The sequence below is a fragment of the Ananas comosus genome, linkage group 20 (genome assembly GCF_001540865.1).
Source record: "Ananas comosus cultivar F153 linkage group 20, ASM154086v1, whole genome shotgun sequence".
NCBI classification, from domain to species: domain Eukaryota; kingdom Viridiplantae; phylum Streptophyta; class Magnoliopsida; order Poales; family Bromeliaceae; genus Ananas; species Ananas comosus.
The window spans coordinates 8,700,380-8,712,512 of NC_033640.1; the positions used below are offsets into that span (position 1 = coordinate 8,700,380).

Sequence of the window (12,133 nt, forward strand, 5' to 3'; positions counted from 1 at the left end):
TTTGGATTAATACTATTATCTTGTAGGGATCACTCAACCCTAGGGGTACTACTCAACCCTAAGGGGCACCACAATCATCACAACCGTACAATTCTTAATCCAATGGTCCAAAAGTCGAAAGCATCAACTCCTCTATGTTTCCGATAGCATAGTAGCTCTACACTTTCATTATATCATATTATTATAATTAAGATGGGCCTCTTCATATGTAATATTCAATAAAGACTTCCAATTTTAACATTTTAGTTGAAACTTTTATTTTATAAAATAGCTGCTAAATTATTAGATTTGATTGAATTTTAAAATAACTACCCGCAGCATTGCACGGATCCATTAACTAGTAAATTAATTATTTAAGCTAAACATATAGGGCCATACACGAACTATCCATTTATTTAACTCCACAAATTTTAAAGGACTATTATTTATTTAAAAATTAAATACCCGTATATCTATATTTATCTATATCTATATGTTATTTTTCAAAAAATTTGCCATATGACAGTTTCTCCTTTACTCTTACGTTCTCCCCCTCTTTCCATTTCCTGATACTTTGTCTTTCCACCCCCAATCTCTGCCGGATGCTTTGTCTTATTACTCACACACTTTTCAATTAATGTGTTCGCATGGTCTATTGTTTTTTAAATAAATCACTTTCATAAAAAAAAAAAGAGTAAAATAAAATATCTTTATATTCTTTTTTCTTATACTATTTGTATTTATTAATGTCTTTTGACAAGTCAAAAAGTTTTAAAATTTTTACTCTATCAATCTTTTGTTTTTTATAATATTAGTTCATTGCACTTTTTTTTCTTATACTTTCTATACATACTAATATATTATTCCCCATAAAATTTGTCACATGGCAGTTTCTCCTTCATTCTTACCTTCTCTCCCCTTTCCATTTCCTGATACTTCGTCTTCCCACCCCCAATCTCCACCGGATGCTTTGTCTTCTCGTTCGTTCACTTTTCAATTGGTATATTTTTATTGTTTATTATTATCTAAATAAATTACTTTAGCAAGAAAAAAAGAATAAAACAAGATCTCTTCATACTCTTTTTTTTATACCATTTTTGTTTATTGATATATCATGTTAAGTCAAAAACTTTTAAAATTTTTACTTTATCAATATTCTGTTTTTTATAGTATTTGTCTGCTACAACAAAAGGAAAGCATATTATAAAAAATAATAAAATAAATAAAATAAAAACTTTTCAGCTGTCGTTATTTCAAAATGTTGTATAGTTGAGGGTTCTCCATACAATTTTACCCTCTTTTCAAGCACTCTCCCATTTCCCTCTTCCGCTCCTCTCTCCACTCTTCTCTCCGCCACAGCGCCATTAACAACGAAGGTCTCTCTCTCTCTCTCTCTCTCTCTCTCTCTCTCTTGCTGGGATTAAGGTGCTGAAAAGTCCAATTTTTACGTGTTTTAGATCGGGATCTAGGGTTTTCCGATGGCGAATTTGGGTAAAAGAGTCGACATCCAGAGCCTCCTCGCGCTCGGAGATGACCTGATCGGAGTCCTCAAGTCCCAAAAGGACGGGGACGCTCTGATGCAATCGTGCGAGGGCGCGAAGATGCTCCGATCCTTCTCGCGCTCGGATGCTCGCGAAATCCATGTCTCTTCGCAGGGTAAGCTTCAATTTCTACCTCTATGTTTTTTAGTTTTTGTTGATTTTTTTCTCCTCATTATTTATCACAGATTAGGGTTTGTGGTGCTTGAAGCAATAAGATATTGGTAGAAATGTAGGAAGACCCTCTGATTTATGGCCATTTTTGAAATAGGCCCTTTAACTATTAATCGTATTGATTTGAGTTCTTTTTCTAAGTTATAATGGGAATTACTTAAAATTAATGTCCACATTAGGTCCTAAGGGCATGCTTGAAGGGAGTAGAGTTGCTTATGACTGTAAATGCACAATTCCGCTCTTTGGTTTGCTGTAAATTAAATTCGTTCGTAACTTTATTTTTTCAAAATGCTGTAATTGACTTTGCTGTAGTTAGCGCCAAAGTCAATTACGGGAGAAAGAAATAGAAAAAAAAAAAAATAACTGTTGTAATTTTTTTTATCTTCTTATGTGCTAATGTGAAATTTTTTTTGTAAAATAAACAAACAAAGTGAGATAAATACGGTTCTAAAATTATTGACTTTCTTTCAAACAAATAGCATTAAAAAAAAAAAAAAATTATCACCTGAACTTGACTTCAACTGAAAGTCATTTGCAACTTGAAAATAACTTACGGGCAAACAAACAGGCTCTAAGCAGAATTCTATAGTTCCATCGGTTGAAAAAGCGTTCAACCATTAACATTTGGCAGAATCACTGTTGAATTGAATAAAATCCCTCTTTAATTGATGAAAGAAACTTAATTCAAAAAAAATTTGAGGGGCCATGTGAATCGAAGGAAAAATAGTAGAGGGTCTATTTCAAAATTGTCTGGGGTCCCTGTACTTTTTTACCTATCATATTTGGCTCAATTAGGGTGTTTCTCAAGTATAGCTCATTTTCTTAACATTAAGAAATTTGAAAGAGCTTCTTAGTTTCGATGGCTTCTAGTATAATGAGAGTTAGCAACAAGCTTCGATTTGTGTTCTTTGCAGTTCTACTAGAAAATTTCTAAGGGGGTGTTTGGTTCCTTGGAAAAGTGTGGGAAACTGGTTTTCGAGAAAAAAAATTTCCATAGAAATCACCCTTTTTCACAGTTTTCGTTTTTTGGATAAAAAAGTGAGAAAACAAAAACACTACTTTTTTCCATAAAAATCTGAAAAAGAAATTTCAGAAAACTACATTTCCCAGGAATCAAACTGATAGAAAATACTTTTCCAACCAAAATACTATTTTTTGTAATATTTTTTGGGAAACCAAACGCCTCCTAAGCGAAAGATGAAATTTCCTCCATTTCAATCAGGTTGCAGACTGCTTTCAAACAATAACTCATCTCACGGGAGAAAACAAATATGCTCCTTTTTCTAGCGTTTTATATGAGAAATGATCCTTTTATGATTTGCCTGGATGTTCCAACAATTAAAGTAAAGAGATTTTAGGAAAATTAATATTTATTTATTTTTATATAAGAGAGGAAAATAAATATTAATTTGTAGAATTTGGCTATCCCGGACTTCAATTTTATAAGCAGTAAAATAATATGATGCACGATAGGATAATAAGATCCTTTGCTGCAATCAAGTGTCTAAAATGTATTGTCTTGCAGCCATCATTCTGTTGACATTTCTAGTAGAAAAACGTATATTGATTTTTCTTAAATGATAAATAGACTTTTCGTCTGAATTTATATCCATGTACTTTTGGTCCATTCTCTTTCTCGAAACAATTTCTACTAGTGTTAGCTCAGATCCATTGTGTTTTCCGTCTTTGATCTAGAATTGCAGTTACTGTAGCAGTAAAAGAAAAAAGAAGAAATTAAAATCTTTAAAATTGCTCTAATTGGAACTAAAATCAATTCCTCGGCAGTTTCAATGGCATTTTTTGAGCATTTTTTAGTCATGTGTACAAGATTTGCGTTTGATGTTTCTTTCTCTTTCTTGGAAAAAGTACTTACATACACGACATGCGTTTCAATACTACTAGTTATTGACTCAAGAATGGTGGTTTATCATATTTCATTTCAGGTGTGTCAAAAAACAATATTTACTATATCGTCTGCCATTCTTTCTTGTCCTTTAGAACTTCAATATTTGTGATCCTTTCCAACCATTTTAATATGGTAAAGAGATGGTTCTAGGGGATCTTTGGATGCCAAGTCATTTTCTGCGGCGTGATGGTGAGGTCCATCAGACCATAATTATAACGTGTAAATATGGAACAAGCCTTTTTGGCCTCCAATATCTTGTTATACCCATTTGCAATCACCAAGTATACATGGGCTTTCTGACGGTCTCATGAAAAATCCCATTGAATGTCGCACAGTAGTTTGGATTAGTTGTTCAAGAAAATTAGTAGATTATAAAATTCCACATAAACTCTTCGCATTCTGCATCCTCATCTTACATTATGCTGTTCATGTATATTAACACGAAAAATTCATTCAAAAATCAAAAAACCATCCTAAGATCGAGGTTTGCTTCGATTTGCAAGCATGTAGCTTCCTAGCAAAATGCTGACTTTTATAATCTCACATTATTTTCCTCTTTCAGAATATCAGGAAAAAATTAGTGCTTGCAAAGAAAAGATATACAAGGCAGAAAGCGAAACCATTGCTGATGCCGAATTGGACCGTGTTCAGAAAGACCTAGAAGAGGAACTTCAAAATGAGCATTTGCTTCGCCAGGAGCTAAGATAAGTTTTCATTGTTTTGGTATTAATGCTGGTGAAAAAGTTTATCATTAGGGACTAACATAGATTGCAGTGGGACTAAACTAAAAATTACATGTGCTAACACAAAAATTAGTGACGAGCTTGATGGTTTAGACTGTCAAAGAGCTTCGATTGAAGAGAGGAGGGAAATAATCAAGAAAAAGAAGAAAGATATGCTGAGGGCACAGTAAGTATCTAAGCCCCATATTCTATGTGTGCAAAATGTGTCTCTTCTTTCCCATCATGGTATGCTCATCTGCTTTGGTGGTTTTGACTCATATTCATGTGGACATGGTATAACTAAGATTAGCAAATCCAGGAAACAGAATTTATCAGTTCATCCTTTGAAGGTTACCCAGTAATGGCATTTTTAAAGTACTGTAATTAATGTCATTCTTAGAAAAGTCTAGCAAATGACCAGTATCTAATGTTTACACATCTGTAGGACATCATGTAGAACAGAGAGAGGTTTCGAACGTCACCACAGGAGATTGATACCGTCGTCTTTTTGTGCAGAGATTTGCTGTCTATGTGCGCTTCGGTTACAAATATCATCCCAAATCTAGATGATCAGGATAAGATTTCTGGCTGTATCCTTCCTACTTCGAATCAAATTTCGCATCTACTTATTTGAATTCTTTTTATATTAAGTTTATCCAGCTCGTGCTAATCCTTAAATGCAACCAGATATTGTCGACAAAAACAAGAAAAAGGTTGAGAAATTCGAGTTTGAGCATACATTATCCCCATATGAAGTATGCAACAAGCTTTGGAAGATGGCATAGTGTCGGCATATTCACCAGACGTCCATTTTCGATGTGCCCCTAGTATGCAATTAGCTTCCTGTTTTTATACTTTCGCAATCGAGAACAGCCCTATGTACAGTCCACATTCGAGTTCGAAGTTGTTTTCATTCGCATGCTAATTTAGCTATCAGAGAAGAAACATCGTTCGAGTTTCACAAAGGCTAAATTACAGAAAACTCCCTGTCAAAATCCGATTTTTCACTTTCCCCTCTTGTCATTTAAAAACCTACACTTTACCTTCTTATAAAATGAAAAATATTCACAGAGGGGTACGGTGTGAACTGTGATGAGAAAATGACCATTTTGGTCCTCACCATTTTGCCCATCACTATGTTCATAGGAGAGAAGGCTGAGGGCATTTTTGATATAAAAAAATATATAATAATATTTTATAAACGGAATTCTAACGTATTACTAACGGCAGGGGGTGAAGTGAACATTTTTCATTTTATAAGGGGGTAAAGTGTCGGTTTTTAAATGACAGGGGGGAAAGTGAAAAATCAGATTTTGACAGAGAGATTTTATGTAATTTAGCCTTTCACAAACTAGTATCTTTGTCTCAGATGATTCAGCAAGTTCCAGTTAACCATGTTTAATGCTGTCATTTTTTTCGGATATTTTACTCAGTGTCGTGTTTGCCCAAACTCAATCTTGAATCTTGATCTTGCACTCTATTATCTCACTTAAATGGCATAATGTTGAGCTACTCTGTACTAATAATAATAATAATATATAAAAAAAAATATTGTGAGACCATTGGGTTATTTTCAAATGTAGATTAATTGAATACAGCTCGAAATAGTAGATATTTTCCTACAAAGTTCAAATTTTTATTTTTTTCTCTATAAAAGACTTAAAGTTTTCAAATCTACCCATGTTGTTAGGATTCGTTCAAAAAATATAGTTAATCGTCAATAAAATACTTAATTCTATTTTGTGAATGAGTTAAATTGACCTTTTTACCTTTTAGATGATATTTCTATATAATTTTAACATCTGGTACTTTAAAGGGTTATATTTTTAAGGGTAAAAATGTTATTTCACTAATCTACTTTTAAAAAATAAATATGCTCTAACGGTAACAAATTAGATAGATAAATATGAATATCACTGAACTGTTGTAGAGATAAGAGTGAAAAGTTGGACTTTATAGTGATATATTTGTTATTAGAGATGTTTATGGGAAGCTGTATGCAATTAACCTTACTTTTTTTAACTCTAACTTATGCCACTATAATTTCTCTAAAAAGTAAGTAACGAGTTTAAATTCTACATCATAAGAATCATCAAATAGTTTAAATTGAGTGAACTAATAAATTAGATATTATACTAAAGTTATAAATAGAATCAAAATGGACGTTTAGATGAGCTCCACACTTCTTTTTATGCTTTGTTTTGCCTTGTTTTGTCTAGTTTTCGGAAGGAGTCCCACTTTGTGTCCGCCAAAAAATTCTAGAATGCAATACTTACATTGCTAATGTGATATTTTTAACCAATCAAAATTCTTTTATGGTATTCATCCTTTCCATAATGGTGTTTTAAAAAATATTTTTATTGTACTTTTTTCTCTCAAAAAGAAAAATATAATTTGCTAGGAATAGATGATGTGGTGCAAGTTACACAGTTTATAGTGTCACATGTGTACCGTATCACCAATAACAAACTAATCATATATATATATATATATATTTTTAAAAAGTATAATAAAAATATTTTTTTATTAGCCCATCCTGTATTGAATTTTTTTTTATAAATAATCCTATTAATTTTTATAACTGTAAAAATAGTTTTTTTTAAAAAATAATTATAAAAATAGATCTTGCGGTGAATCATTCATCGTATTCATAATTTCTCATTAAGAGGAGAAAAAGAATAAAAGCGGTGAACCATTCACCACTTTAATCATCGTAAAAATATAAAAAGAAGTGAGAAAAGAAAAAAAACGGTGAATAATTCACCGCTTTCACCGTTTTTATAGAAACATATTTATAAATAAAAATTTAATAAATTTATTTTTAGAATAAAATTTTAGGAGGAAACTATTGCACTAAAAAACCATGGTGTATTCGTGTATGAATATGAAAAAAAATAATTTTATTGGTGGAAAATGTCTTGTCAGCCTGGTGCATTCCAGACGTTTTTCTAGTGCCCCTGGCGTCACTGGCGTGGCAGAATGGTGGGCTCAAGTTTCTCTTTCCTCCCGGCTCTTCTACCTCCTTCCCTCCCTTTATTTAACCATTATTTTATTATTAAGCATTAAGCATTAAACCCCCGATCTCTCTCTCTCTCCCCCACCGCATTCGCATTCGCATTCGCATTCGCATTCGCATGGCTCTTCTTCTCCCTCCTCTTCCTCTCCACTCTCTTCGTCTCTCCACCTCCCTTTCCCCCTCCTTCTCCTCCAATGGCCGCAACCACCATCCCCACCATCGTTCTCATGTAAGACCCCCAAAACCCTCCCCTCGCATGGCCTCAATGGATGGCTACCCCCTCGCGCTCCCCTCCGTCCCTCCCCGGCGGCGTCCTCCGTACGTCCGCCGGGGCTCCTGCCTCGTCGTCCCCCCGCCGTCCCCCGCCCGCAAGCCCTCCGCGGTCGTCAAGTTCCTCGGCGGCGCCTTCGTCGGCGCCGTCCCCGAGCTCACCTACAGGCACGCCCACCCCCTTTCCCACCTCCTCCTCCGCTAGAAAAGCTTTTATGTAGAAAATATGAATCGAGCTTCTATGCTTTTAAAAGCACCAATTATTTCTACCTATAGGTTTTCGGCCATTGGATTAAGAAATGTGCGGTTAAGATAATAGTGGTTTTCTAGGATTGAGTGGGTGGTTGGTTGAATATTATCATCTAGCGGATGGAAATGGTCAAGGGGAATCTAACGGTGGAAACTTGGAAATGGTTAAGGGCTGAATCTAACGGTGGAAAACTTACGAGCACCAAGTGCTTAGTGCTTTTAAAAGTACCTTAGCCGGACTCTAGAAAATATAACAATTTGAAAAAAAAATCATTTCGATATAAAATTACTATATGTCCTATATGATATGTAACTCTGTTAGCAAAGCCATGTGATGCATTGGACTACGTGCATGAGCCAATGAAATACTTACTTTCGCCTTCTGATTGCCAACGTATTAGCAGCCTTACTGTAACAATATTACGTAACATATCATTGGACTACGTGTATNTGTGCATCGAAGGAAAAATAGTAGAGGGTCTATTTCAAAATTGTCTGGGGTCCCTGTACTTTTTTACCTATCATATTTGGCTCAATTTGGGTGTTTCTCAAGTATAGCTCATTTTCTTAACATTAAGAAATTTAAAAGAGCTTCTTAGTTTCGATGGCTTCTAGTATAATGAGAGTTAGCAACAAGCTTCGATTTGTGTTCTTTGTAGTTCTACTAGAAAATTTCTAAGGGGGTGTTTGGTTCCTTGGAAAAGTGTGGGAAACTGGTTTTTGAGAAAAAAAATTTCCATAGAAATCACCCTTTTTCACAGTTTTTGTTTTTTGGATTAAAAAGTGAGAAAACAAAAACACTACTTTTTTCCATAAAAATCTGAAAAAGAAATTTCAGAAAACTACATTTCCCAGGAATCAAACTGATAGAAAATACTTTTCCAACCAAAATACTATTTTCTGTAATATTTTTTGGGAAACCAAACGCCTCCTAAGCGAAAGATGAAATTTCCTCCATTTCAATCAGGTTGCAGACTGCTTTCAAACAATAACTCATCTCACGGGAGAAAACAAATATGCTCCTTTTTCTAGCGTTTTATATGAGAAATGATCCTTTTACGATTTGCCTGGATGTCCCGACAATTAAAAACATTAAAGTAAAGAGTTTTCAGGAAAATTAATATTTATTTATTTTTATATAAGAGAGGAAAATAAATATTAATTTGTAGAATTTGGCTATCCTAGATTTCAATTTTATAAGCACTAAAATAATATGATGATGCATGATAAGATAATAAGATCCTTTGTTGCAATCAAGTGTCTAAAATGCATTGTCTTGCAGACATCATCCTGTTGATATTTCTAGTAGAGAAAGGTACATTGATTTTTCTCAAATGATAAATAGACTTTTCATCTGAATTTATGGATGTACTTTTGTTCCATTGTCTGTCTCAAAACAATTTCTACTAATGTTAACTGAGATCTCTTGTGTTTTCGTCTTTGATGTAGAATCGCAGTTACTGTAGCAGTAAAAGAAAAAAGAAGAAATTAAATTCTTTAAAATTTCTCTAATTGGAACTAAATCAATTCCTCGGCAGTTTTGATGGCAATTTTTGGGCATCTTTTAGTCATATGTACAAGATTTGCATTTGATGTTTCTTTCTCTTTCTTGAAAAAAGTACTTACATACATGACATGGGTTTCAATACTACTAGTCATTGACTCAAGAATGGTGGTTTATCATATTTCATTTTAGGTGTGTCAAATAAACAATATTTACTATGTCTTCTACCATTCTTTCTAGTCCTATAGAACTTGTGAATTGTGATCCTTTCCAACTATTTTAGTGTGTTAAAGAGATGGTGCTGGGGGATCTTTGGATGCCAAGTCATTTTCTGCGGCGTGATGGTGAGGTCCGTCGGACCATAATTATAATATGTAAATATGGAACAAGCCTTTTTGGCCTCCAATATCTTGTTTTACCCATTTGCAATCACCTAGTATACATGGGTTTTGTGATGGTCCTATGAAAAATCCCATTGAATGTCGCACAGTAGTTCGCATTCTGCATCCTCATCTTACATTATGCTGTTCATGTATATTAACATGAAAAATTCATTCAAAGATCAAAAAACCATCCTAAGATCGAGGTTTGCTTCGATTTGCAAGCATGTAGCTTCCCTAGCAAAATGCTGGCTTTTATAATCTCACATTATTTTCCTTTTTCAGAATATCAGGAAAAAATTAGTGCTTGCAAAGAAAAGATATACAAGGGAGAAAGCGAAACCATTGCTGATGCTGAATTGGACCGTGTTCAGAAAGACCTAGAAGAGGAACTTCAAAATGAGTGTTTGCTTCGCCAGGAGCTAAGATAAGTTTTCGTTATTTTGGTATTAATGCTGGTGAAAAAGTTTATCATTAGGGACTAACATAGATTGCAGTGGGACTAAACTAAAAATTACATGTGCTAACACAAAAATTAGTGACGAGCTTGATGATTTAGACCGTCAAAGAGCTTCGATTGAAGAGAGGAGGGAAATAATCAAGAAAAAGAAGAAAGACATGCTGAGGGCACAGTAAGTATCTAAGCCCCATATTCTATGTGTGCAAAATGTGTCTCTTCTTTCCCATCATGGTATGTTCATCTGCTTTGGTGGTTTTGACTCATATTCATGTGGACATGGTATAACTAAGATTAGCAAATCCAGGAAACAGAATTTATCAGTTCATCCTTTGAAGGTTACCCAGTAATGGGATTTTTAAAGTACTGTAATTAATGTCATTCTTAGAATAGTCTAGCAAATGACCAGTATCTAATGTTTACACTGTTGGCTTAAATGGGCCAGCATCCTACTCTGTGGCGGGAGGCCATGTGTAGGCCGAGTCATGTTCGAAGTGGCGTGAGGCTGGGTGGGCGTAGTCATGTTCGAAGTGGCGTGAGGCCGGGTGGGCCGAGTCACAATCGAGACCTGTGGGCACTGTATTTGTACGCTTTAAATGAATTGGTTGCATATTTCTAACAGCTCGAGTTTTTGGGATTAATGGTTAGCGCCAACGATCCGATATACACATCTATAGAACATCATGTAGAATAGAGAGAAGTTTCGAACGTCACCACAGGAGATTAATACTGTCGTCTTTTTGTGCAGAGATTTGCTGTCTATGTGCGCTTCGGTTACAAATATCATCCCAAGTCTAGATGATCAGGATAAGATTTCTGGCTGTATCCTTCCTACTTCGAATCAAATTTCGCATCTACTTATTTGAATTCTTTTTATATTAAGGAAGTTTATCCAGCTCGTGCTAATCCTTAAATGCAACCAGATATTGTCGACAAGAACAAGAAAAAGGTTGAGAAATTCGAGTTTGAGCAGACATTATCCCCATATGAAGTATGCAACAAGCTTTGGAAGATGGAATAGTGTCGGCATACTCACCGGACCTCCATTTGCGATGTGCCCCGAGTATAGTATGCAATTAGCTTCCTGTTTTTGTGCTTTCGCAACCGAGAACAGCGCGATGTACAGTCGGCATTCAAGTTCGAAGTTGTTTTCATTCGCATGCTAATTTAGCTACCAGAGAAGAAACATCAATCGAGTTTCACCAACTAGTATCTTTGTCTCAGATGATTCAGCAAGTTCCAGTTAACCATGTTTAATGCTGTCATTTTTCTCGGATGTTTTACTCGGTGTCATGTTTGCCCTATCTCAATCTTGAATCTTGATATTACATCCTATTATCTCACATAAATGGCATAATGTTGAGCTGCTCTGTACTAATAATAGTAATATATAAATAAAATGTTGTGAGACAATTGGGTTATTTTCCAATGTAGATTAATTGAATACAGCTCCTTGTAAACATATGAAATAGTAGATATTTTCCTGCAAAGTTCAAATTTTTATTTTTATCTCTATAAAAGACTCAAAGTTTTCAAATATATTCATGTTGTTAATATAGCTAATCGTAAATAAAATACTTAACTCTCTTTTGTGAATGAGTTCAATTGACTTTTTTTACCTTTTGAAGGATATTTTTGTATAATTTTAATAGTTGAAACTTTAGAGCGATATAGTTTTAAGGGCAAAAATATTATTTCACTTATTTACCGTTAAAAAATAAATATGCTTAAACAATAACAAATCAGATAGGCAAATATCAATGTTATTGAACTTTTGTAGAGATAAAAGTGAACGGTTGAATTTTGTAAAGATATATTTGTTATTGGAGATGTTTACGGGAAGCTGTATGCTATTAACGTTGTTTTTTTTAATACTAACTTATACTACTATAATTTCTCTAAAAAGTAAGTAATGAGTTTAAATTCTACATCATAAGA

At 34.2% G+C, this 12,133-nt stretch overlaps 1 protein-coding gene across 4 annotated transcripts; it reads left to right on the forward strand.

The window, feature by feature from the left end:
- Nucleotides 1,221–11,628, forward strand: LOC109725695 (radixin-like). 4 transcript variants are annotated; one of them, XM_020254986.1, is made up of 6 exons: nucleotides 1,221–1,355; nucleotides 1,437–1,635; nucleotides 4,160–4,301; nucleotides 4,405–4,506; nucleotides 4,836–4,909; nucleotides 11,119–11,628. In XM_020254986.1, the coding sequence occupies exons 2-6, from the start codon at nucleotides 1,458–1,460 to the stop codon at nucleotides 11,214–11,216; spliced, it is 594 nt and encodes a 197-aa protein (XP_020110575.1). In that variant the 5' UTR covers nucleotides 1,221–1,355; nucleotides 1,437–1,457; the 3' UTR covers nucleotides 11,217–11,628. The 4 variants fall into 4 exon arrangements, with proteins under 4 accessions (XP_020110575.1, XP_020110574.1, XP_020110573.1 ...); XM_020254985.1 differs by lacking the exon at nucleotides 11,119–11,628 and adding an exon at nucleotides 5,007–5,345; XM_020254984.1 differs by lacking the exons at nucleotides 4,405–4,506; nucleotides 4,836–4,909 and adding exons at nucleotides 10,269–10,370; nucleotides 10,944–11,017 and having other exon boundaries at nucleotides 1,222–1,355.